This window comes from Petromyzon marinus, chromosome 49 (genome assembly GCF_048934315.1).
Source record: "Petromyzon marinus isolate PM22_M1 ecotype Great Lakes invasive population chromosome 49, UKy_Petmar_22M1.pri1.0, whole genome shotgun sequence".
Lineage (NCBI taxonomy): Eukaryota > Metazoa > Chordata > Hyperoartia > Petromyzontiformes > Petromyzontidae > Petromyzon > Petromyzon marinus.
Window position 1 is genome coordinate 8394843 of NC_133715.1, and position 25249 is coordinate 8420091.

The 25249-nt window shown below is 53.0% G+C and overlaps 1 protein-coding gene across 1 annotated transcript in view; it reads left to right on the forward strand.

Moving 5' to 3' along the window:
* The first annotated feature begins 2183 nt into the window (after nucleotides 1-2183).
* LOC116952979 (uncharacterized) overlaps nucleotides 2184-25249 on the forward strand; it is a 123859-nt gene continuing 100793 nt past the window's right edge. The window contains exon 1 of the mRNA XM_032972755.2: nucleotides 2184-3555. Within this exon, the coding sequence (XP_032828646.1) occupies nucleotides 3270-3555 (286 nt within the window). The 5' untranslated portion in view covers nucleotides 2184-3269. The remainder of the gene's footprint in view (nucleotides 3556-25249) is intronic.

Below are 25249 nucleotides of genomic sequence, written 5' to 3' on the forward strand. Positions count from 1 at the left end.
GTGACTTTACCGAAAGAACCAAGAATATATATTTAAAATCATGTTAATAGATACATAGGGTTTGATGAAACAAAGTAGTTGGGACTTACGTGCCCCTGCTCAATTTGTGTTTAGATTATTTACCTTCTAAAAAAATTATCTGGCCACGTCTCGCACCCCCAGAAAGGGCATCTCGCACCCCCAGGTTAGGAAGAAGAACCACTGCGGCTTTCTTAACGGACTGCCTTCGTGACGCTAATTATTAAGAGACCCACCACCGTCTCGTATTCACCACGTTGCTTTGCGGCTCTTGAAATACTGAGTTTTTTTTTAAATTACCGAATTTAAAAAAACCCTCTATGCTTGGTATTTTGGTTTCCGACCCCTTTGCACTATACAGACACGTGCCCACACCATACAAACACGTGCCCACACCATACAGACACGTTCCCACACCATACAGACACGTGCCCACACCATACAGACACGTGCCCACACCATACAGACACGTGCCCACACCATACAAATACGTGCCCACACCATACAGACACGTGCCCACACCATAAAAACACGTGCCCACACCATATAGACACGTGCCCACACCATACAGACACGTGCCCACACCATACAGACACGTGCCCACACCGTACAGACACGTGCCCACACCGTACAGACACGTGCCCACACCGTACAGACACGTGCCCACACCATACAGACACGTGCCCACACCATATAGACACGTGCCCACACCATACAGACACGTGCCCACACCGTACAGACACGTGCTGAATGTTGAACGTTCTAACAACCCCTTCCAGAACATCATTACGACTTGAATCAGTCAAGAAACACTTATATATAGCGCGTGCGTGTGTGTTCGTTCGGATGGCGGCACACACTCAAGCAAAATAGTATTGGAATGCAACGAACACTTTGTAAAACAATGTAATTTTTATTCACAACACGCCGAGCGCACGCACGCATGCGCGCGTTGTGTGTGTTACAGTCTTCACGTCTCTCCCATAGCCTCCCACTTCGTTTCTGCGGAAGACTTTGGTGGGGGAATATTTTATGGACGTGGAGCGGCTTCTGTACGTGTAGCATCCGTGGCATCATCATCATCATCAAATGAACAACATCATAATCATCATCATTCACGATTACCGTAATTACCAACCACCGCCATCCTTATTGCAACAATCATTGTTGTTATCACATCATCATCATTAAAACCATCACCATCTGTAATGCACACAATCACCATCACCATTCTAAATCATCATAATCATCTTTACTCTTCATTATTACCACCACCACCACCATCGCCATCATCAACATCATCGTCATCTCCAATCATCATCGCAATCTTTAACAAACCATTACCACCATCATCGTTATCATGATCATCACCATCATCATCAATCTCATCATCAATACCTATCGCCGTATTCAATCATCAAACCCACCATGATAAATTCAGACTTGAAAAGTCTTAAGCCACCAGTGAAAATCGGATCAATACATTGGCCAGGCGTACATAACGCGACAATCCGATCGTATCGGGTGGTGGTGGAGGTTAATCCCAACAAAATTCGCATACAAATACTCACGTGGCCGAACCCGAAAGCATATATGGAATCATATAGTATTGGCTACAATAACCTATACGCTTCAAGTTCGCCATTATCATCATAAATCGGACTTGTATAATCAATGTATTATTTATGTATTTATATTTAGTGACTTTCTTACCATTTCTCTATTTTGCACTCCGATCGTGTTTTTAAATTGCGTTTGCCGTTGTAACCTTCTGACCCCGTGCCCCTTATTACTGGACATCTGTGAAAAAAAGAGCTTCATAGCTCATCGGATTCCTCCTGTGGGCAACGAAAAGAAAGTGAAGCAAGCGTCGATCCGCAAAAAACAAGGAGACCAACACTGTCGTCTTGTCTTGACTCGGCTCAGCAGCGAGCTGCCCCCCCCCCCCCCACCCTGCTCATCCGTGTGTGTGCGGGGTCACCCCCCATCCGTCTCTTGCCACTCCAGAGTGGTGGTGGTGACCCCGCTCCTACAAATCTCCCCCCTGATCCCCCCTCCCACGCACCCCGCTTTCTCGGTCCCCTCTCGATCTCTGCCCCTCCCCTCTCGCGCCCTAACCTCCCTCCCTCCCTCCTGCCGACACAACCCCACCACCACCACCACTCCCACCACCACCACCTCGGGAGAGAGACGCGGGAGAGAATGGGAGGGGAGAGCGGCGGATGAGAGGCACAGAGAGAGAGAGCGCGCGCGAGTGTAGCGGGGGAGAGACGGAGAGAAAGAGTGCAGTGGATTCCTTTTTGACGCTGCTCGCTGCTGCTACATGTTAGAGAGAGAGACAACGCAGAGACACACACAGCGACAATAGACGCAGAGACAGAGGGAGCCACACGCATCGACACGAGAGAGACAGCGGCGCGATTCATCGCTGCTACAACTACACGTTAGCGAGAGAGAGAGAGCGAGGGAGAGCGAGTGAGAGTGTGCTAGAGAGGCAGAGGCACCACCCACAGAGAACAGGGAGAGAGAAAGAGAGAGAGAGAGGTGGGGAGGGGACACAGACTACTCCGGGTGCTGACTCTCGCGTGAACATGGCGAGCCAGCGAGGTGCGCACAACGAGAAGCGGCAGCGGCACGAGCGACGGCGCAGGTGAATCACCCGCACGGCGCTCACCTCCAGCTCGCTCACCTGCGCCGGCCCTGTGAGATGCTCACCACCACCACCGTCACCACCACCACCACCGCCACCATCGTCACCACCACCTCTTGCCGTCACTCTTGCCTCCTTCGCTCCGATCACGAAGCGCGGAGACTCCGGGAGACGCTGCAGCCATCGCCTCTCCTTCGCACCCACTCCCCGCGCGTCCCGTAACCCCTGATCGGTGGCGGTGGAACAGCGAAGCAACCTTCTCGGAGCGTCGAGGAGCAAGACGCTCCGATAGCCCCCGGGGGGGGGGGGGGGAGGGCGCATCGCCCAACTCGAGTTGCCCCAGGTGAGGTTCTACAGGTGAGATCCTGCCGCCGAGAGCATCCGAGCCACGCCGAGATCCTTCAACCCCGAGAGGGCTCCCGTTCATCAACAATCTTCGGCCAAGGTCACCCGCGGGAGAGCTCCGACAGCCGGGACCCACCGTTATCCATCGAGGCACCCGAACCAATTAGTCCGGCGAGATCCTCTCGCTCAGATCGTCCGGCACGTTCCAAGAGTCTCCATCGCCGCCGCCACCGCCACCGTCACCACTACCGCGACCATGCCGTTCTACAAGCGGGTGCTGAGTCCCGGTGGCGACGAGGCGGACTCCACGAACCGGCGTCGCCGCGCTTCGGAACCTTGCGAGGACCTGGGTCACGCCTCCAGCCGGGCCCTGGGGGACACCCTGCGCCAGCTGGCCGGCCTCGCTCGCCACGCTCTCGGCATGTTCGCCGAACTGGAGGCGGCGGCGAGGTTGGTGGCCCGGCGCTCCGAGAGGCTGGAGGGTCGGGTTCGAGCCCTGCGCGAAGCCTCCGCGGCGCTCGACTGCAGGGCGGTGGCAGTGCGTGAGTAGCGGGGTCGGGGTTCTCAACGCACGCACGCACGTGACATCAGCCACGGGGATTGTGCCCGGCTAGGTGCACTTTGAGGTTTTCACGCGAAGCGCTGGCACAGGGTGTCACGGGACTCGGGTGCCATGGGTTGACTGAGATGACCGGCACATTACTACACACACACTGCTCAACACGACTACACACACACACTACTACACACACACTACTACACACACACTGCTCAACACTACTACACACACACACTGCTCAACACGACTACACACACACAGTACTACACACACACTACTACACACACTACTACACACACACTGCTCAACACGACTACACACACACACTACTACACACACACACTACTACACACACTGCTCAACACTACTACACACACACACTGCTCAACACTACTACACACACACTGCTCAACACTACTACACACACTACTACACACACACACTGCTCAACACTACTACACACACACTGCTCAACACTACTACACACACTACTACACACACACACTGCTCAACACGACTACACACACACTACTACACACACACTGCTCAACACTACTACACACACACACTGCTCAACACGACTACACACATACTACTACACACACTACTACACACACTACTACACACACACACTGCTCAACACGACTACATACACACACTACTACACACACACACTACTACACACTACTACACACACACACTACTAAACACTACTATACACACACTACTACACACACACACTGCTCAACACGACTACACACACAGAACTACACACACACACTACTACACACTACTACACACACACACTACTAAACACTACTGTACACACACTACTACACACACTATTACTACACACACTACTACACACACTGCTCAACACTACTATACACACACTACTCAACACTACTACACACACAGTGGTGTAGACACACACACAGTGGTATAGACACAGACACATGGGTAGAGATGTGTGTGTGTAGAGAGACACTCCTAGTTATAGACACAGACAAAATTCCTCCTGATAACCCTTAGACTTTTGGGGCAAGTGCTGTTAAGCGAGCACCTATGCAGGTCGGATGGGGGTGGGTGGCCAGCACCACACCAGCACACACACACGGACACACACACGCACACACTTGTACACACACACGGAGACATGTGTACACACACGGAGACACACAGACACATACACAGAGACACACGTGTACATACACACACACGGAGAGACACACGTGTTCACACACACACACGGACACACACCGGTACATACACACACGGAGACACGTGTACACACACACGGAGACACACGTGTACATACACACACACACAGAGACACACATACAGAGAGACACACGTGTACATACACACACATACGGAGACACATACAGAGGGACACACGTGTACACACACGGAGACGCAGAAAGTCACCGGTACACACTCGGGCTCACGGACATTTTATAAAACCATGAGCAGCCTTATTTCCCCGTGCAGATGTTACACGTGCCAATAATTGGAGCGTGGTTGTGAACGGTATAATCCCACTATTACATTCCTCTTCACGTTGTGTGCGTGAGTCTGTAGGCCTGTGTGTCATGATAATTGTCGTGGGGAGCGGTGGCGTAGCGGTCAGCGCTGCGCTACGAACCCGGTGACCCGAGTTCGATTCCCATTCACGGCAAACATCGGTGACGATTATCTGAACCGGTTCTGGGCCTCCCCTAGGTCAACTTGGCCTCAAATGAGTACCCGGTGCGGTGTGTAAACATCGCCACTGGGGAGACAAAGGCAGCCGGGCATGGTGCTGGAAGCGCACTTGGTCAGCTGTGTGCAATGTCCCGCTTCATTGAAATGAATGAAGCCGTGGGGGGTGAAGCCACACAACAGACCCAATCCCCCCTCCCCAATGAATGAATGGATGATGCGCGCATCACACACAAACAACACACGCACAGCTACACTATGCGTCTGCCTTGAATCGAAAGTACAATTAATTGTATTGCCTCCCACACTAGGACTCGGGTTCCCACCGAGTATGTCCCGGTAGAACGGAGCATTTGACACGACTATACAGCCATCGTGGAGATGTGTGCCCGTACCGAATGCGCCGTGCGGTGCGCCGAATATGACATTTGGTTGCTGTTAGACGGTGGGGTAAGGCGCATGGTCAAGATGGCACAACGACACGTGTCTTTTTTTTTTCCTGGACACGGTGTGCCCGGTTCGTTTCCACACATCAGTATCGCTGAACACGCACGCGTTTCCAAAGCAGCGTCATGTCACGTGGACGAGTATTGTTGTAGTTGTGTCACCTCTACGGGCTGCTAACGGAGATAACTGGTGCAGGTTTAGCTTCCTGCGGTGTGTGTGTGTTCAGCACGTATGGGGAGCGGTGGCGCAGTGATTAGCGCACTGCGCTTAGAACCCGGCGACCCGCTCACGAGCAATAAGTGGGCGATTCTATATTTGAAGCTTTCGTGACTCCAAGGATTCAAACTCTTTGTCGGTAAAGTCACGTAGGTAAAAAATCAATAAAATAAATGAAAACAACTAAAATAAATCACGACGTTTCGGAGGCAACACAAGATTCCGTCTTCAGCTCTTAGAGCTCTCTTCACTTGATACAGAAATTTTGCTGTGACGGTTTCCACCTGAAGACGGAAGCTTGCCTCCGAAACGTTGTGATTTAATTTAGTTTTCATTTATCTTATTTTATTGATTGTTTTTAACCTACGTGACTTTACCGAAAAAAAAACAAAGTGGGCGATTATTTGAACCGCTCCTGAGTCTCTCTGAGGTCGACTCAGTCTTAAATAGGTACCTGGTGTGGTGTGAAAAACGTCAGTCCTGGGGAGACAAAGGCAGCCTCGCGTGGTATTGTTGGACATACCATCAACCACGTGGTGCAGTGCCTGCATTCATAGGTGCTCGCTTAACAGCATAACAGCGCTTGCCTAGCGGTCTTTTAAAATCCTATCCGGGGCTCCTGTGTCTTTGTTGTGCATGGTGTATCCCGTTACATATACGCAAGTTATGCGATGAGCCAATGTTTGCAATGTGTATTATAAATATGCGCATAGCATGACTATTATTACCGCCGCCCTTATGTAAGGTATGCTGCCGTTGGCCCCGTAAGGCGCAGCCTTTTTAAAGGCACAGCGCTCGGTCGAGTTTTGGTGACCCGCCGAAACGGGGAGCCGTGCCTCTGATATCCAATTCTCCGGATTATAAGACGCACCGCACATTCCCCCACGCCCCCCATGTACTTTCAATCAAAAGTAGAGGGAGGGGTGCGTCTTATAAACCGGCGTGTGTTACCAAATTGATATCCAATTCTCCGGATTATAAGACGCGCCGCACCCCCACCCCCCCCCCACCATGTACTTTCAAGCAAAAGTAGAGGCAGGGAGGGTTGCGTCTTATAATCCGGTGCGTTACCAAATTGATATCCGGTACTTTTGTCGACACTCGGAGTGCGTCTTCATTTCTGGATCGTCCTCCAATCGGGGATGCACGGCCGTACTTCGGCTATGCGGTCTGGAGAACTCTTCCCTGCAGAGGAGACGCGCACACGCACTTGTGCCTTGGACTTCGCACCGTACGCAGCGCCCGATTATATCCTGGTAGCTAAAGTAGCTACACGTGCTGCGGGCCCCGCACTTTCAAGGGCCCCGCGCTAAATGCTTTCAAGCTATCAATTCCGGTTCAATTATTCTGCACTTGCTCTATTACTATAGTACTAAACCGCCTTCAACTTTTATAAACGACTGGGTGTTTAAGGTTAGCGGTTTGTCGTGTTATCTGGCTGTATAGCAAATGAAAAAATACAATTACTTTACTGTGCAAGTAAAATATTTGTGTTTTTTTTTACTTAGGGCCCCTTTATAACATATGCTACAGGCCCCGCACTAGCTTTCATGCGGTACTGACCGTACGCAGCCAACTCATCGTTGTCGTCAACAAAGCGGCAATAGATCCGGTAATTATTATTACGGACGAGAGGAGAAAGATGACCCAACAAAAAAGAAGAAACCAAACTTAGTTTCACTTTCCAAATCAAAGAACGCAGAGGCTGGTGCCACGGCGGGTTTGACGGACACTCGCGCCCGCTGGCCTTTCCACCCAGAGGTGCCACTAGGTTAGATTCGATCTCCTGGCGCGGCAGTTGAAACAACGGTGCAAATTCTAGATTTAAAGCTTTCGTGACTGCAAGGATCCATACTCTTTTGATTAAATCCACATCGCCCCGCCCGCCTCTGTCCACCCAGTGGCATAGATTATGGTTAAATCAGTTGGTCGATCAGCAGGCAGGGTCACGCGCGGTAGAGTAAAGTGTGGGTACTCCCACTTCTTTCACGCTGACCAACGTAGTTTGGAAGAGTAGGCCAAGCGTTAGCTTCTAGAGCGGCTTTCTGGAGTGTGGTTGGGGTAAAGCTCCCTTTAGTGGAGGCTGTTCAGCTAGCAGTGGTGTGAGCAAGAAATTGCAGGGCAGTACCTTTACCTTGGTATTTATTGATCAAAAAGGGCTCGGTTTATTTGTTGAGTTAAGTCCGAACCGCGTGCTCTTGGCGAATGCTCCGGTTTTTTTCAGGTGAATACGTGCGGATGTCACCATAATCACCACCATCTCAACCATCATCATCACCATCACCACCATCATCACCATTACCACCACCATCATCATCATTACCACCACGATCACCATCAACACCATCATCACCATCACCACCACCACCGACACTGGGGGCAATTTGCCAGCCTGATTTGATGTCTTGGCCGATTCACCAAGATGTGAATCTGCTCCCATGTTTTGTCTAAGAGGCGAGTGAGCGCGTGAGGTGTACCTCCTCAATCTGTTCACGGAGAAGAAGCCGTACGTTTCATTATAAATACATTTATTCATTTATGTACCCGGTGAAGCCTCACTGAGCCTCCAGGTTCCTTATTTTTTATTTGGCCGGTTTCAACAAAACAAACAAAAAATTGGCCTCACGTGGGGAGGAAACCGCGGAGAAAAACCAAATTCCGCGTACGAATAATTTAACACTCAAAACTCAACACGGATGGATTCCAGAATCCGCTTTCCGTGCTTTACAGACAACCACATAGCGTAAACAAAACAAATGTGTTTTTTTCTCCTGTAGTTTTAACCATTCGTCGCTGGCATCTCCTTCCCCCGCCACCCCACGAGGTGGAAGAGGGCACCATTCTGATTCAGCTCGGGCGGGTTTCGAGATCGGCCTCGGCGTCGTTGCCATTGAAATGTTAAACTTTGGCAAATGTTTGCGCGGCACGCACGCACGCTCGCTCGGCAAGAGGTGGACAGCGGGGAGTCTGATCCTCCCGCATCAGAAACACGTGCTCGGACTCTAAGGGCCTTTTAAGGAGGCGTCCTTTTTGCAACAGGCAGCGTCTCTGCCTGCCACCGTGTGACAATACCCAAAGGGAGTCTTTATCAACCCGGCCTCGTTCAAAGGACCATGCTGCCACTTGCATCCCACCAGAGGGGGGTTGGCCTGCAGAGAGAGGAAGAGAGCGATAATAATCGGATTAACACGTCGGCTTTCGCGACCAATATTATCCATAATATCGTGTTTTTGGGTTAGAGCGCGTAAATATAAATGTCTCGTTAAACATTAACTAATTGGCTGTGTCGGGTGGCGACGGGGTTTAACGACACATTTACATTCACAGCCCTTTGTCAGTCCACTGCTGGATGAAGGCCTTCCAACACCTATCGGCCGTGGGGGGGGGGGGGATTGTTTGACCATACTTCACTGTGCTGGCCAGTTGCGGGTTGGTTAAAGGGGAAAGGGGAGGAGAGACCGATTCTAATTTCACTCACTTACCGATGCTGCGGGGAATCGAACTCGGCTCACCGGGTTTTAGGTGCGCGTGGGAGCGCTAACCACTGTGCCCACTGTACCCCACCATGTAACCGTGGAATCAGCGGATGAGCCTCTTCTTAAAGTGTTATCGGCTTTCCCCACGGTCTCTCGTAAGGGTAAAGTGAGTACGGTCATCAACGACACCGACTCCTCGCTTTACCAAGCTCTGAAGAAGGCTCATTGCCGAGAAACATCATCCTGTTATATGTAAAGTATTGACGAATATTGTGAGAGTCTTTTTTCCATCCAAGTTTGTGCCATGGAATGGTTTGGGCCATGGATTGGTGTGGGCCATGGATTGGTGTGGGCCATGGATTGGTGTGGGCCATGGATTGGTGTGGGCCATGGGTTTCTGTGTGTCATGGATTGGTGTGGGCCATGGATTGGTGTGGGCAATGGATTGGTGTGGGCCATGGATTGGTGTGGGCCATGGGTTTGTGTTGGGCATGGATTGGTGTGGGCCATGGATTGGTGTGGGCCATGGATTGGTGTGGGCCATGGATTGGTGTGGGCCATGGATTGGTGTGGGCCATGGATTGGTGTGGGCCATGGGTTTCTGTGTGTCATGGATTGGTGTGGGCCATGGATTGGTGTGGGCCATGGGTTTGTGTTGGGCATGGAGAGGGCAGATGGCAGCAGCAGGGTTGGGTTCCCGGCGAGGGTGTCGGCTGTATTGCTGCAAGTGTCACTTTACAATGAGCAGCACACCAGAGGCACGTGGTGTGATGGTGCCTCTGGTGGTCGTGGTTGTTACTTAAGATATAATAGAGACAGACAGATAAGGGGAAAGGCGGAGGGGGGTGTTATGCCCTAGGGGTATCAGGGGATAAACATTGCTGTGCCTATTTTCCTCTTGCTATAGACCACCCACCTACCGGCCCTGATCCAACCATACCCCGTGCGTAGCCAGCACATACACAAAGATGCCCATCTCACCTTGCAGGCAGCTGGGGCGAGTGCTTCCAGCGAGCGCCTATTGTGCCACATGTGATGCACGCAATCACAACGTTCACCACACCACACACTACACCAGGCGCAGCAACAACAACGCCGGTCGACATTCAGTGGTGGTGACGCTACCGCTTGTGCCATGCTAGGTGCACAAACGAAGACAAAGATCCCCCGTATAGCCTTCACATCCTTTTGGGGCAAGTGGTGTTAGCGAGCACCTATGAAGGCCGGCGCGGCACACGAAGGGGGTGGGTGGCCAGCACCACGCCGCCTTTGTCTCCCCCGTCGCGACGTTCACACACTGCACCAGGTACTCATTCGAGGCCGAGTCGACCTCCTAGGGGAGGCCCAGGACCGGTTGATTCAGATAATGGCGTCACCGGCGTTGGTGGCCGTGAGCGGGAATCGAACTCGGGTCGCCGGGCATCGTAGCGCAGCGCTGCGCGAACCGCTGCACCACCGCTCCCCACGTGCTCCCCACCACCCTCCACAGCCGCCGTGCGGACGTGGCGTCCACGTGGAGTCCACGTGCCTCCTGGACGCTGTATTTAGAACTTGCCTCTTTGTGATGTTTTTGTTATCCTCCCCCCCCTGCACCTCCGATAAGCATGGCTGGCTACGTATGGTGCGAAATAAGTTCGACATTCGTACATGGGTGGGTCAGTAGGGGAGTGGGTGTGTGAGTGAGTGGGTGGGTCGGTCGGTAAGTGCGTGGAATTGCGGGTGAGTGGGTGAGTGGCTCACTATCGAACAAAGACGGTCACCACAGCGCCCCGCTTTCAGATGCGTTTCTGCGGCCGTCTGGAACGCTCTTCCTGTCTATACGAGGAAGCCGCTGGCAGCTATGCCACTTTTAATTCACCCAGATTGAAAACTCAATTCTTTAGAACTGCTTCTTGCGTTTGGGTTGCTACCCCCCCTCCCCGGCCCCCGCTTTCACCTCCGATGAGCACGGTTGGCTACGTACGGTGCGAAAGAAGTTCGACAGACACACACAGACACGCATACACACACGTACAACAAAGGCAACGGCCGAGGGGATGTGCGAGGGGATGGGCGTCGGTGCTGCCGCGATGGACGTGGGGTTAGCAGGGCACCTGGTTTAGGGGGGAGGCTTCTCTCTCTCTCTGGCCACCGCCGCAGACTTCAAACGCTCGCCGCTGTGCGAGACGGAGACGCCGCCTCGCAGGTGCGTGAGCCGAGGCGAAACGATCCGAAGGGAAAATGAAAATGTTGCTTGGGTTATACATTTTGTTTTCTTCGTCTTCTTCCGTCTCTCATCTTTATTTATTATTATTATTACTGCTCCTACCATCGCATCGTTTAAAAAGAAATTCTCTCTCCCGTCTCTGATTTCACGAAACAAAGGAGGGATGCCTCGTGTGAGGCGGTGGGGGGGGGGGGGGGGCAATGGTTTATTTTTTTGGTGTGGCCAGATAACACGTGTCAGGTTAACGGAGACAAAACAACAGTGTGTGCCTGTGTGTGTGTGTCCGCTGTGTGTGTTCGCTGTGTGTGTGCATATTTCCCTGTGTGTGTGACTGTGTGTCCGCTGTGTGTGTGTGTGTCCGCTGTGTGTGTGTGTCCGCTGTGTGTGTGTGTCCGCTGTGTGTGTGTCCGCTGTGTGTGTGTGTCCGCTGTGTGTGTGCGCGCACATTTCCCTATCTGTGTGTGTTTGTGTGGGGAGCGGTTGGGTAGCGGTCAGCGCACCGCGCTACGAAACCGGCGACCACGGCCAACGCCAGTGACGATTATTTAAACCGGTTCTGAGCCTCCCCTAGGTCGACTCAGTCTCAAATGAGTACCCGGTGCGGTGTGTAAACATCGTCAACTGAGGAGCAAAAAGGCAGCCGGGCGTGGTGCTGGCCACCCACGCCCTCGTGTGCCGTGCCGGCCTTCGTAGGTGTTCGCTAACAGCATTTGCCCCAACAGTCTGTTAAGGCTACACGGGGGATCTTTGTCTTTGTTGTGTGTTTGTGTGCATGCATGTGCGCTTGCATGTGTGTGTGTGCCTGTGCGCGTGCTTTTGTGCGTGCCTCTGCAACCCCAGAGGGCCTCTCTGGGGAGACACGCGCGTCTAGTCGTGTCGCCGCAATGGGCTCTCACCTCGTCGCAAAAAAAGGGAACGAAATGGACGAATGCATTTTCAGCCCTCGAGAATCCCATTCATCTTTTTATTCTTTCATTCATTAATTCGTGATCTTTATTTGCATCCAGGTGAGATGACCCCATTGAGACTGCATGTCTATTTTAAAAGGAGACAGACGTGGGAGGGAGTGAGAGAGAGAGGGGGGGGAGGTACAAATAATGCAGCCGTAAAAGCACGTGGAACAATAATCGCTTCGAGCAGCAGAACAGTGAACAACAGTGTCAATCACGTGGGAGCGATGTCATATCCGGGCGAATGTTCCGTGATTTCGGACGTCTAGACGTTAGGTTTTTTTTTTTATTGGAGAAAGGCGAGTCATAGGGGGCGGCTGTGGTTTTGACGGGCGCACCTGTGCACGGGGTGAGCTGCAGGGGCTGCAGGGGTCACGGCCGTCGCGTTTCGAGATTGACCGACGTGCGGTCGTGTGAACGTGACGGCGATGCCAGTGCACGGTGGGCCACGGGTCCACAAATCAAACGACGCCACTGCTCTCGGTGCGGCTGCGCGTGCTGAGACACGGGCAGTCAGAGCGCTTTCCGGCTCAAGTGATCAGCACGACAATAATAATAATAATTTAAATGCATAAATCATCGAGGCACTGGTGCTCTCATTTTCCCACCACTCGCCCACTGAGCTCGTGGTGAAGGTTCCGCATTCCTGCGGTGGGGTCGAGTCTACCCAACCCTGACTCAAAGTGGTACTGATTTTACGAATCCTGGAGAGATGATGAGTTGAGTCGACCACCCCCCCCCCTCAACCAGGGTTAGAACTCGCGGACTTCGGCTTGCGAGCCAAAACACAACTCCTCCAGTTTGACGTGCGGTCGTATGAACCGCATAGCCAAGTAGCACGCGGTATGCTATGTGTGCTGTTTGGCTATCCGGTGGCATTGGTTTAACGGGCAACGCCCTGCTGATGAGGCTGACGGAGATCGAAAGCGATCACGTGGTTTTGTCTGTTTAAAACAAACGCTGCTGCGATGCGTTGATTTGGGACTGCCTTTGTTCGGCGGATTATACGGTATTTAGATTTGGCAGGAAACAACCCCGGGGTTATCTCCTCTTATTCTGAATAATGTCGAGTCGGCAAAACTCTCTCTCCAATTCATTGTACTCTGTATATGTGTGTGTGTGGGGGTAGTGGTGAGCGCACTGCACTACAAACCTTGGCGTGCCGAGTTCAATTCCAGCTCACGGCCAACATCGGTGGCAAATCTTTGAATTGTTCCTGGGCCTTCCTGTAAAGTCGACTCAGGCGTAAATTGAGTAGCTGGTGCGGTGTGTAAAAAAAAACATTGGCACTGGGGGAGACAAAGGCGTCCGGGGACGTGCTGCTGGCCACCCACCGCCATGTGTGACGTGCCGGCCTTGCTAGGTGCTTGCCAACAGTACTTTCCCCAACTGTCTGACGAAGGTTATACGGGGGACCTTTGTCTGTGTGTGTTGTGGAGGTGCACCTGGAGTTGGGGGTGAGGTTGAATGATGAGCTTGTCGCGTCACCTCACTATCTATCGCCGGCCCCTCTATTTACAAAACCATTTGCAAGATTTTTACACTAATGTAAAATTGTTCATGAGCAATCATTATTTTCAATTGAGAATTTCGTTTAACACGTACGCTTTCGTGACCAATATTATTCGCAATATAGGTTTTCTGGGTATGTAACATACTAGTCACGAATTGGCACGTTTCGTTTACGTGACAAACCTTACTAATTGGCTGTGTCGGGTGTCGGGTTTAATGACACATTTATATATTAACGCCATCTAACCCCAAGAAAACCCTCTATTATGAATGGGGAGTTTGTTTTAGGTACATGCAGCGTTACGTGCGATGAAGCTACCAACGTCGCTTGCCGCAGCCGGCGACTTTGTGCGATGGTGGGATCGCGTTGCGCCGTCGTAGTTTCGCGCGGAGACCTTCACGACCTTCACGACCTTCACGACCTTCACGACCGACGCTGCGCTTCACCGTTTTCTGGGCGAGGGGTCGAGCCGGTGTGGTGGTCAAATTCGAGTTCTCGTACCCCCCCCCCCGTCCCTCCTCGCCACCCGACACAATAAAAAAACAAATCAAAGTCATCACCCCCACAAGTGTGCCAAATTATTTTGCTTTTCAGCAGGCCGGCACGCGTTGCTTAAAGCCAGCAAAACTTTGACGACTTTGATTTATTTTCGTGACGTGGTGGAGGGTACGTGCACTCATTTTGTATCAACACCTACACGACCTAACCCTAGAATGTGTTACGAATCAATCTTCCTGCTGACAGTTCTTGAAGAAGCTCTCGGCACGTGGCGTGAAAAACGTCGGACATCGTGCCGAAAATACAACGCCAGGAAGGCGCGACGACGAAAACTAAAAAACGCACGCCGCGCTTCGTGTGGGCCCCCTCCGAAATATTCGGCTGGGTGTGCCATTGCTTGTGCGTGTGAGCACGCGTGTGTGTGCGCGTGCGCGCGAGTCTGCGTGCGTGTGCGTGGATAATGGCAGGGGTCGTTAACTCGAGAGTTGTAAATTTGGCCACTCGGATGCGGTCTGCCAGGGAATGGACGATGGCTCAATTGTGGCGCTTGTGTGGCCCGCGCGCGGAGGGCCGCGCCACCCCGGGCTGTTTGCGTTGCCGTTAGTCAGATCCTCTTTTCGCTCCCCGCGGTTTGGCCGGAGCAAACAGCGCGCGGGCAGAGCCCGGAGCCTCCCGCACAATGGGAGAAGGCGTGAGACGACGACCATGGATTCCTTCTCCTCCGTTTCGAAATCAGCGTCTGGACGACTGAAGTCAAGAGCGCGCCCATCCCCCACGCGCGCCCACCGACGGGAGAGTGGGCCCCCTTGTTTGGTGCACGCACGCGCGCGTGTGCGCGTGTGTAGAGCGTGGTGCATACCTGGGATAAATGGCTGTCCAGCCTAGCCCAACCCAAACCCTAACCCAACCCAAACCCTCGCCATGCACAAACCCTAGCCCAACCCAAACCCTAGCCCTGCACAAACCCTAGCCCAACCCAAATCCTATCCCTACACAAACCCTAGCCCGACACAAACCCTAGCCCTACACAAACCCTAGCCCTACACAAACCCTATCCCTGCACAAACCCTAGCCCTGCACAAACCCTAGCCCTGCACAAACCCTAGCCCTACACAAACCATAGCACTGCACAAACTCTAGCCCTTCACAAACCCTAGCCCTACACAAACCCTAGCCCTACACAAACCCTAGCCCTACACAAACCCTAGCCCTACACAAATCCTAGCCCTACACAAACCCTAGCCCTACACAAACCCTAGCCATAAAACAAATCCTAGCCCCACACAAACCCTAGCCCTACACAAACCCTAGCCCTGCACAAACCCTAGCCCTACACAAACCCTAGCCCTACACAAACCCTAGCCCTACACAAACCCTAGCCCTGTACAAACCCTAGCCCTACACAAACCCTAGCCCTGCACAAACCCTAGCCCTACACAAACCATAGCCCTGCACAAACCCTAGCCCTACACAAACCCTAGCCCTACACAAACCCTAGCCCTGTTCAAACCCTAGCCCTACACAAACCCTAGCCCTACAAAACCCTAGCCCTACACAAACCCTAGCCCTACACAAACCCTAGCCCTGCACAAACCCTAGCCCTACACAAACCCTATCCCTGCACAAACCCTAGTCCTGCACAAACCCTATCCCTACACAAACCCTATCCCTACACAAACCCTAGCCCTACACAAACCCTAGTCCTGCACAAACCCTAGCCCTGCACAAACCCTAGCCCTACACAAACCCTAGCCCTACACAAACCCTAGCCCTGCACAAACCCTAGCCCTACACAAACCCTAGCCCTACACAAACCTTATCCCTGCACAAACCCTAGCCCTGCACAAACCCTATCCCTACACAAACCCTATCCCTACACAAACCCTAGCCCTACACAAACCCTAGTCCTGCACAAACCCTATCCCTGCACAAACCCTAGCCCTACACAAACCCTAGCCCTACACAAACCCTAGCCCTACACAAACCCTAGCCCTACACAGACCCTATCCCTGCACAAACCCTATACCTGCACAAAACCGAGCCCCAGGGGTCGGCAACCAAAATAACAAGAAGAAACTTTTTTTTCGAATTTGGTAAAACAAGAAAATCAATATTTCACGAGCCGCCGCAAGACACGTGAATACAAGACGGCGGTCCTTCATAAATACCGGTCACGAAGCAGTCCTGAGCGAGCCGCACGCGGCTCAGAACCCGTAAGTTGCCACCCCTGGCCGAGTCCAACCCAAACCCTGGTCCAAGGCAACCCAGCTGAGCCACGTCCAGCCCAGGGGTAGTTGTTCTGCACGAAGCATTTGGATGGCGGCCCAACCCAAACAAACATTTTCTTAAAAATAATGTTTTTTTTTTATTGCAAAATATCGATATATGTATTTATTTATTAGAGAACACAGTTTAAGGAGACATTTTTATAATAATGTGTTACTATGCAGCAACAGCAAATAAGGTGTTTAAATGTCTGCAATAATGGGAGACATTTGGCTTAGAAGGCGAATAATCTAATTCATATTGAGCGCCTTCACTCGTGGCTTTTTCCGTAGCTCCTAAAACGGTGATGCAGATATAAATTATTTCGATGGCAGGGGCGGTGCTGGAAGGATTGAGGAATGAGTGACAGCGGTAGAGGGTTACAGGGGGTGGGGGGCACGGGGGTGCACAGGGGTTGGGGGCACAGGGGGTGGGGGGCACGTGGGGGTTCAGGGGGTGGGGGGCACAGGGGGTGGGCACAGGGGGTGGGGGCACAGCGGGGGGGGCACGGGGGGGCCGTGTCTCCCTTCGCCCGGCTCTCTTGGCGCACAGCTGTGCGCCCATTGTGCACGACGCGCGTTTGTAAGCGCGGCAGATGGTCTCGCTGAGGGAGGCACGCGTCCGAAGCGTCCCTCGCGTCTCTCGTGTCCCTCGTGTCCCTCGTGTCACTCGTGTCCCTCGTGTCACTCGTGTCTCACGCGTCCCTCGCGGTCCTCAATGAAAGAACAAGGAGGTTGGTGTTTATTGCAATGTGATGATTCAATAACAACAAAATAAAGCACAGGTATTTGGCAGTGCGGTTTTGCTGTTTGCTACGACGATGTCGCGTGCGTCCCGGATTTGCGGAGCTTTCCAACGGAGGTTGACGAACACGTGGCCGTGTCCGTCTGACTCGCTGATGACTGCCATGAAGACGATCCGTTGCGGACGAAAATAAAATAAAAGATTGCGTTGCTATTCAGCACTTTCCATTTAGGGAAACCCGGCCACATAAATGGACGCAGCATTGCCCCATAACACAACGACTGCAGCCAGTGCCGGATGAAGCGAGTGCGGGGCCTGTAGCATGATGTTATAAAGGGGCCCTAAATTGAAAAAAACACGCAAATATTAAAACACAAATTGTTAACTTGCATAGTAAAGTAATTATATTTTTTCATTTGCTATACAGCGAGATAATACGACAAATCGCTAACCTTAAACACCCAGTCGTTCGTAAAAGTTGAAGGCGGTATAGTACTATAGTAATAGAGCAAGTGCAGAATCACTCAACCGGAATTGATAGCTTGAAAGCATTTAGCGCGGGGCCCTTGAAAGTGCGGGGCCCGTAGCTACTACATATGTAGCTACTACATATGTAGCTACTACATATGTAGCTACTACGTATGTAGCTACTACGTATGTAGCTACTACGTATGTAGCTACTACGTATGTAGCTACTACGTATGTAGCTACTACCTGTGTAGCTACTACGTGTGTAGCTACTACGTGTGTAGCTGCTTTTGCTACGAGGATATAATCCGCGCAGCGCTAAAACAATTCCAAACGTTAGACTCACGTTGCCATGTGGTTGGAAACATTGGCGCAACGTTGGACCGTGTTTACTGGGTCGGCCTTGCCCGCCAAGGCAACGTCCTCCTCCCTCCTTCCCTCCCGACGATGTCATCACGTGCGACGCCATCTCCCACGTCATCGTCAACATCTCGTGGCGTTCTCATCCAGCGGTGGATTCACGACTGGGCCATCGCGCGTACAACGTGCAACGGTCGGCAATACGAATGAGAAAAATCTTAAAACGTCCGGCCATTCTCACTGCACCAGTGCATGAAGTCCACCCCACGTTATGCCCGTAATCATGCGTCTTTTTGTTGTTGTTGTTGTGTGTAACCGTTTCGGGCATCGAACTCGGGACGCCAGATTCAATGGCAGCGCCAACCACTCCGGCCGCCTGCTCCACCCACTCCTGTGACGACGCTGCTGGGAACATCGATCTTGCCGGGCTCAACTTATAAGTGCTATTTGCTTTTCGGAGATTGAACAAAACCCTCCTGGTACCTGTCACCCGAGAAGTGATCGCATGCGCAAAGCAGGGCTTAAGAGGGGGACGGGGGGGGGACGGGACGGAGGAGTGATTTAGAGAAAGACACGAGGCAGTGGGGCGTTGATCTGCGTCAATGCGACGACGTGAACGGTGAAAGCGATGGTGGACATCAAAAGAGGCAGAGACGCGGGCGTCGGTGGGAGCGCACTGCACGATGCGCGTGAGTGAGTTAGTTAAAGTGAGTGAGTCGGAGTGAGTGGGTCAGAGTGAGTGAGTGAGTCAGAGTGAGTCGGAGTGAGTGAGTGAGTTAGAGTGAGTGAGTCGGAGCGAGTGAGTTAGAGTGAGTCGGAGTGAGTGTGTCAGGGTGAGTGAGTGAGTTAGAGTGAGTGAGTGAGTCGGAGTGAGTGAGTGAGTCGGAGCGAGTGAGTTAGAGCGAGTAAGTCAGAGTGAGTGAGTTAGAGTGAGTGAGTGAGTCGGAGTGAGTGAGTTAGAGTGTGTGAGACGGAGTGAGTGAGTGAGTTAGAGTGAGTGAGTGAGTTAGAGTGAGTGAGTCAGAGTGAGTGAGTGAGTTAGAGTGAGTGAGTCAGAGTGAGTGAGTGAGTTAGAGTGAGTGAGTGAGTGAGTTAGAGCGAGTGAGTCGGAGCGAGTGAGTCAGAACGAGTGAGTCGGAGTAAGTGAGTGAGTTAGAGTGAGTGAGTGAGTTAGAGTGAGTGAGTCAGAGTGAGTGAGTGAGTTAGAGCGAGTGAGTGAGTCAGAGTGAGTGAGTGAGTCGGAGTGAGTGAGTGAGTTAGAGTGAGTGAGACGGAGTGAGTGAGTTAGAGTGAGTGAGACGGAGTGAGTGAGTGAGACGGAGTGAGTGAGTGAGACGGAGAGAGTGAGTGAGTTAGAGTGAGTGAGGCGGAGTGAGTGAGTGAGTTAGAGCGAGTGACGCCGATGCCGCCCCTTGTGGACGTTGTTTGGAGACGTTGGCCCAGCAACGCTTGCCCCATCGGTCCGCGTTCACCGGGGCCCGGCGATTCGCTCCGAGCTCCACGTGCAGCTTGCAGATATCGTGCCGCCTTCCCTCTCGCGCGTTACGCATTCAGGTTTTGGGCGCGTGTCGATTCTGACACCGATTTCTGACGTCCCCGACGGGGCTTATCATTGTTGTTATTCTATATGACGGCTGTCCGAAATTTAACCGGCACTCGTTTGACGATTGCATATTTCCCAGTGAACACACCTCCGCAGCATTAACCAGGGCGGCCGCTGGGCTCGAACCGCAAACGTCGGCAACGCCGCTCGGATCGAATGGAGCCGGTGGCGACCTCCAGATCGCAAAGCGCAGCGGTGGCTGACCGCTAACGCTGCGAAAACATTTCCGTCGGCGCTGTTATTCGTCGGCTCGTTAGGAATGAAAACATTTCGTCTTGCGGAAGCCGCAAGAGGAGGTGGTGCGCCCTCGAGTTAATAACGACGGGAGATGTAATCGGCGCGTCTCTCTGCGCAGCGAGCCTGGACAGAGAGAGAGAGAACGCTGCAACCGTAATTTGAAGAAATCTCCAGAGGGGAAAGAGGCTTGCCACAGAGAGAGGGGGCTTGCCACACGCGAACATCTGCAAATATCCACACACGGGCCGGCTCTACTCTAGCCGCCTAATGAATGCATGCGAACGCGTAAACATACTCTCTGGTACGCGGCTTATTACGGTTGGAGTGGGTGTTGTGGTTGGGGTGGGTGTGCGGTTGGAGTGGATGTGCGGTTGGGGTGGGTGTGCGGTTGTTGTTGGTTTTAACTCCGCTTTCATGTGGATATTTACAGGGACTCTTCGGTGTTTGACTTTCAATGTCCATTGCTCCCCCTCGCCAAACGCCGTCACGTGGGGCTCTCTCCCCGACTGTCCCGGCACCGTCTTGGCGCGTTCCTCCTCCTGCGCTGTCTTCTTGGTGATCTGTTCCCTGTCCCCACCGTCCACTCCACCGCTCTGCTGGACAGATTGTATCCAGCAGGAATATCCCCCATCACACCCCAACACGTGTTGAGCAACACTTTCAGATAACCGTTCACAAAATGCATACCCTCACTCCTTACTTTGCTGCGTCGACGCACGGACAAATAACCCCCAAGGACCTCAAGCGTCCTCGAATTAAAAAAGGGGGCCTCATTTGCGTATCCCCCCTATAGCCTTGAACAGACTGTTGGGGCAAGTGCTGTTAGCGGGCGGCACCTATGAAGGGCGGCAGGGGACACGAGGGGGCTGGGTGGCCAGGACCACTTCAGACCATCTTTGTCTTCTCGGCGCTGATGTGTGCTGATATTTTACACACCGCACCCATAGTACTGATCATGTAAGGCTGAGTCAACCTGGGGTTAGGTGCAAAACCGGTTCACAGATATTCGTCACTGATATTGGTCGCGAGCGGGAATCTTAATGTAAGCTGAACTATTTTTATTTTACCAGCTAAGGCCCACTGAGCTGTATAACTATTTTTCAGAAGCGACCTGGCCACAAATGATCGCTCGACAAAGTTTGCTAATCACGTGGAAATCTATAGCAGCCAAATACTCTAAACACATGTTTCTAAAAGTGGAGGGAAAAAAAGGTGTGGAGGGAAAAACCGGAGGACCTGGAGAAGAATCCACGTGACCACGGGGAGAGAGAGAGAGACGCAGACTCCAAATATACAGCAGGTGTCAGGGTCGGGACCGAATCCACAACCTGTATACCTGGCGAGGTAGTTAACATTTCGCCACGGCGGTATTGAACCACCGAATGGAACTCGGGTCGCCGGGTTCATAGCTCGGCGCGCTAACCGCTGCGCCACCCCTCCCCGTTGCGCGTACCGCACGCAGCAGCAGTGAGTCACGGGCACTCGGGCGGTGCCGCCACTCCTGCGCTTCCGTCCGTTGAAACGAATCTCTCGCGGCTGCCGCTGATGTCGGGTCAGCGGACGCAGCGGTGGCGACGTCGCCTTCTTGCGCTAATGGCATCGCTAAGCAGCCGGGGTCGTCGGTGTCACACGGAACATTGCTCCCACCCCCCCCCCCCCCCCCATCTGCTTCACTCGTTGAGAACAAAACAAGCATCGGGCACTCTGAAGCACTTCTTCTTCTCGTTCAATCTACTCTGGCGCTCGTGCCAGGTTCACGACAAGCCCCGCAGGTTCACGGCGAGCCGACGGAGAAAGGCCCCGCACGGTTCGTGCGCGCGGAACCTTTGGCCGACGAAACGGATCCCCCCCGAGAGCGCGGCGTTTCTGCAAAAAAGGAGGACCCGGCGTGCCGTCGCAACGCAAACGTGAGCCACGCGCCGATTGTCTGCGGCAGCGCGTTTCAAAACAAAAAAATCTGTCCGTGTGCATGCCCACGGTGGTTCGCATCGCTAAGGGGGACGAGCCCATCACGCGCTCGCGCCTGTCGCATCGCGTTCCGCCTCTCGCCGTCGCGTCCCCGGCGACGGCAGACGTCAAGTTTCACCGCCGAGCGCTTCCAGAGAGGCGGCGACAGAAGGTGGTGACTCGGGGCCAGTGCAGATTGGCTCGAGTCGAAGAGCCCCGCGTGCACGCACACACACAAAGACATAGATCCCCCGTATAGCTTCAACAGACTGTTCGCGAGCACCTGTGAAGGCCGGCACGGCACACGAAGGGGTGGGTTGCCAGCACCACGCCCGGCCGCCTTTGTCTCTCCCAGTGACGATGTTTACACATCTCATCAGGTACTCATTTGAGGCTGAGTTGACCTAGGCGAGACCCAGGACTGGTTCAGATAATTTTCACTGATGTCAGCCGTGAGTGAGCATCGAACCCGCATTGCCAGGTTCGTAGCGCAGCACTCTAACTGCTACACTACCGCTCCCCACACACACACAGACACACACAGACACACACACAGACTCACATACAGACTCTCTCGCTCTCTGTCCCCTTTTTCTCGATTCAGCGCGCATACATCCCGAGCACACAAATCGATTTGACCCAACGCGTCGTTTCGAGCCCCTGACGGCCGCCCCGTCCGAGGGTGGGGACGTGCGCGCGGGTTCGCTTAGGGTCACGCGGGGTCACGCAGGGTCGGGGCTGGCGGGCGACACGACCTTGCCGATTGCCACCCTCGCCGCCGTCACCACCTTCCCTGCCCGGCGGCTTCAGGTGGCAGCGGTGCCGCGCTTCGGGCGTTGGGCGACGCAGTCCTAGGAGTCGGAAACTCTGCAGAGAGCGGATGAACCTGGCTCCTGCACCCCCTCCTACCCCCTGCCCCGTCACGGCAGGGAGCCCTGCCCCCTCGTGCCACGTGGGGCCGCGGGGGAATTTTCGAGCGGCGTTCTGCCGGCTAAGCTGGCAATTTTGACATTTTTGCAGTTGGATGCCATCTGTTGCCGTGCCCTGGCACTTGACAATAACGAGCGAAGGCGTGGGTCGGTCCTGCAGAGAGTGGCCACCTGCTCTACGCTCCGCTTCCTCGTGGAGTCTCCCTCGGGCCTAATTGGAACATGCCCAGACCATATCGCACCACTGCATTTTATATTTAGATCCGAATTCGAAGTTGTCGTACGTACGCTTGCGTGTTGAATTCCTTCCGCGCACCGTACGTAGCCAACCGCGCTAATCGGTGGTTGGGGGGGGGGGGGAAGGACAACAAGCTGGACACAAAAGGCAGTTCTAAAGAAATTAGTTTTCAATCGAGATTTAAAAGTGCTTAGCTCCAGTGGCTTCCTAAGAGTGGCTTCCAAATGTCGTAAGCCTGGAACCACCGACTGCTGAGGCAACGGCCTCCCCCATTCTCTCCCTTTTCCCTCCGTTGCTCCCGTCCAGTCCGTGGCATCCAAACCCTGCGATGGTATCGCCCCATCCGCCCTCTCGCCCTTTGCTCCTCTGGGTCTCCGCCCGGTAGTCTGCGGTGTCGCCTCATCTCCCGTCCCTCGTCTCCCACGACGCGTGCCGCGGCCCCCCGTGTCCCCTCGGCTTTTCTTGCTTTAGCAGCGGCGGCGGCGGCAGCAGCAGCAGCACCCTCTCGGTCGCGTGCACCAGATACGATGGCCGCTACGTACACGGCCCCTTCTTTTTTTGTTTGGAGGAAAAGGTTCGTACAATTATACTCTCGCGGCTTATTTATTCGTTTCATTCGCGCGTTTTTTTTTTCTTTTTCTCATGCCAGGTTCGTCGAGCGAGGCTTTAATCTCAGCCGGTTCGGTGCAGGTCGGCGGCCTCAAAAATATTTCTCACGCCCAGCTCACATCGCGTCCAGCAACCTTCTCACTGGCGTCGTGGCTACGACGAAGTCACGTGCGGTGAAATATAAAGCCCTGGCTATATGGGCCTTATCTGGTAAAATACAAACAAAAATAGTTGAGTTTGTGTATAACCTGGTGGACAGCAAACGCACAAACCACGACTACAGTAGGAGGCTATACCGCCAGTTGGTTCATTCCTGCGAGTGGATTCTACGGATCATTGTACAAAAAAAATTAGTCTACCTTTCTTGGCCAGAATTGTGGTCTGGAATACCTGCATTCATAACCAAAATCCCGCAATTTGGAAAAACGAAGCCATGCTTTATTTACCCATAAAATCCTCTCCGAGTCTCAATATTATTTTCCACGCGTAATAAAGAGACAAAAATATATAAAGTCTGGGTGTCTCAGCACGAGAATGTTTTGTTTTCCTGAGGCATCAGACTACGGGGCCTTTCAGACAAATGTTGCTTTATTACAGCCTGTGTGTAAGCAGGCCAACTCTGGAGTGGTTTCCACCTCGTGCGCAATCATCAGCACAGTCAGGCACATTCTGAAATCAATGCTGATATTCTTTGGGTCTTTCGGTAAAGTCACATAGATAGGTTCAAGTAAAATAACAAAAAAACTACGACGTTTCGGTCGCAACACAAGCGGTCGTCCTGATGACGACGTTTCCTGATGACGATCGCTTGTGTTGAATTCCTGCAGTCACGAAAGCTTTAAGTCAAGATTCAATGCTGTTATGTTGGCCAGCTGTTCTGGGCAGGAGCACTTCGTTTAAGCTGCGGGGCCTGTCAAGCGCACAATCTTGCAATGGTACAGCACGTTCCTGCGATGTGTAAAAGCCACCCGGCACCTGCTCACAATAATATTTCATCGCTCCATCTCCTCAGTGGACGAGCTCTCCTTGGCTGCCACTCCGTTATTATTGTTGGCCACCAGCCATCACCCTTTCTCGCGACAAGCCCTGCCCAAGCCCACTTAACTTTCTCAGCGGTAGCGTTTGAATGCCTCGGTGGCGGATTGTCAACTACCTCGCCCGCATACCAGGCGAGGTAGTTAACATCTCTTGCCAACGTCGGGCCAACGTCAGGCCAACGTCGTCGCCACGTGTCTGGAATCGTTGGGCCAACGTTGGCCAGAAACGTTGC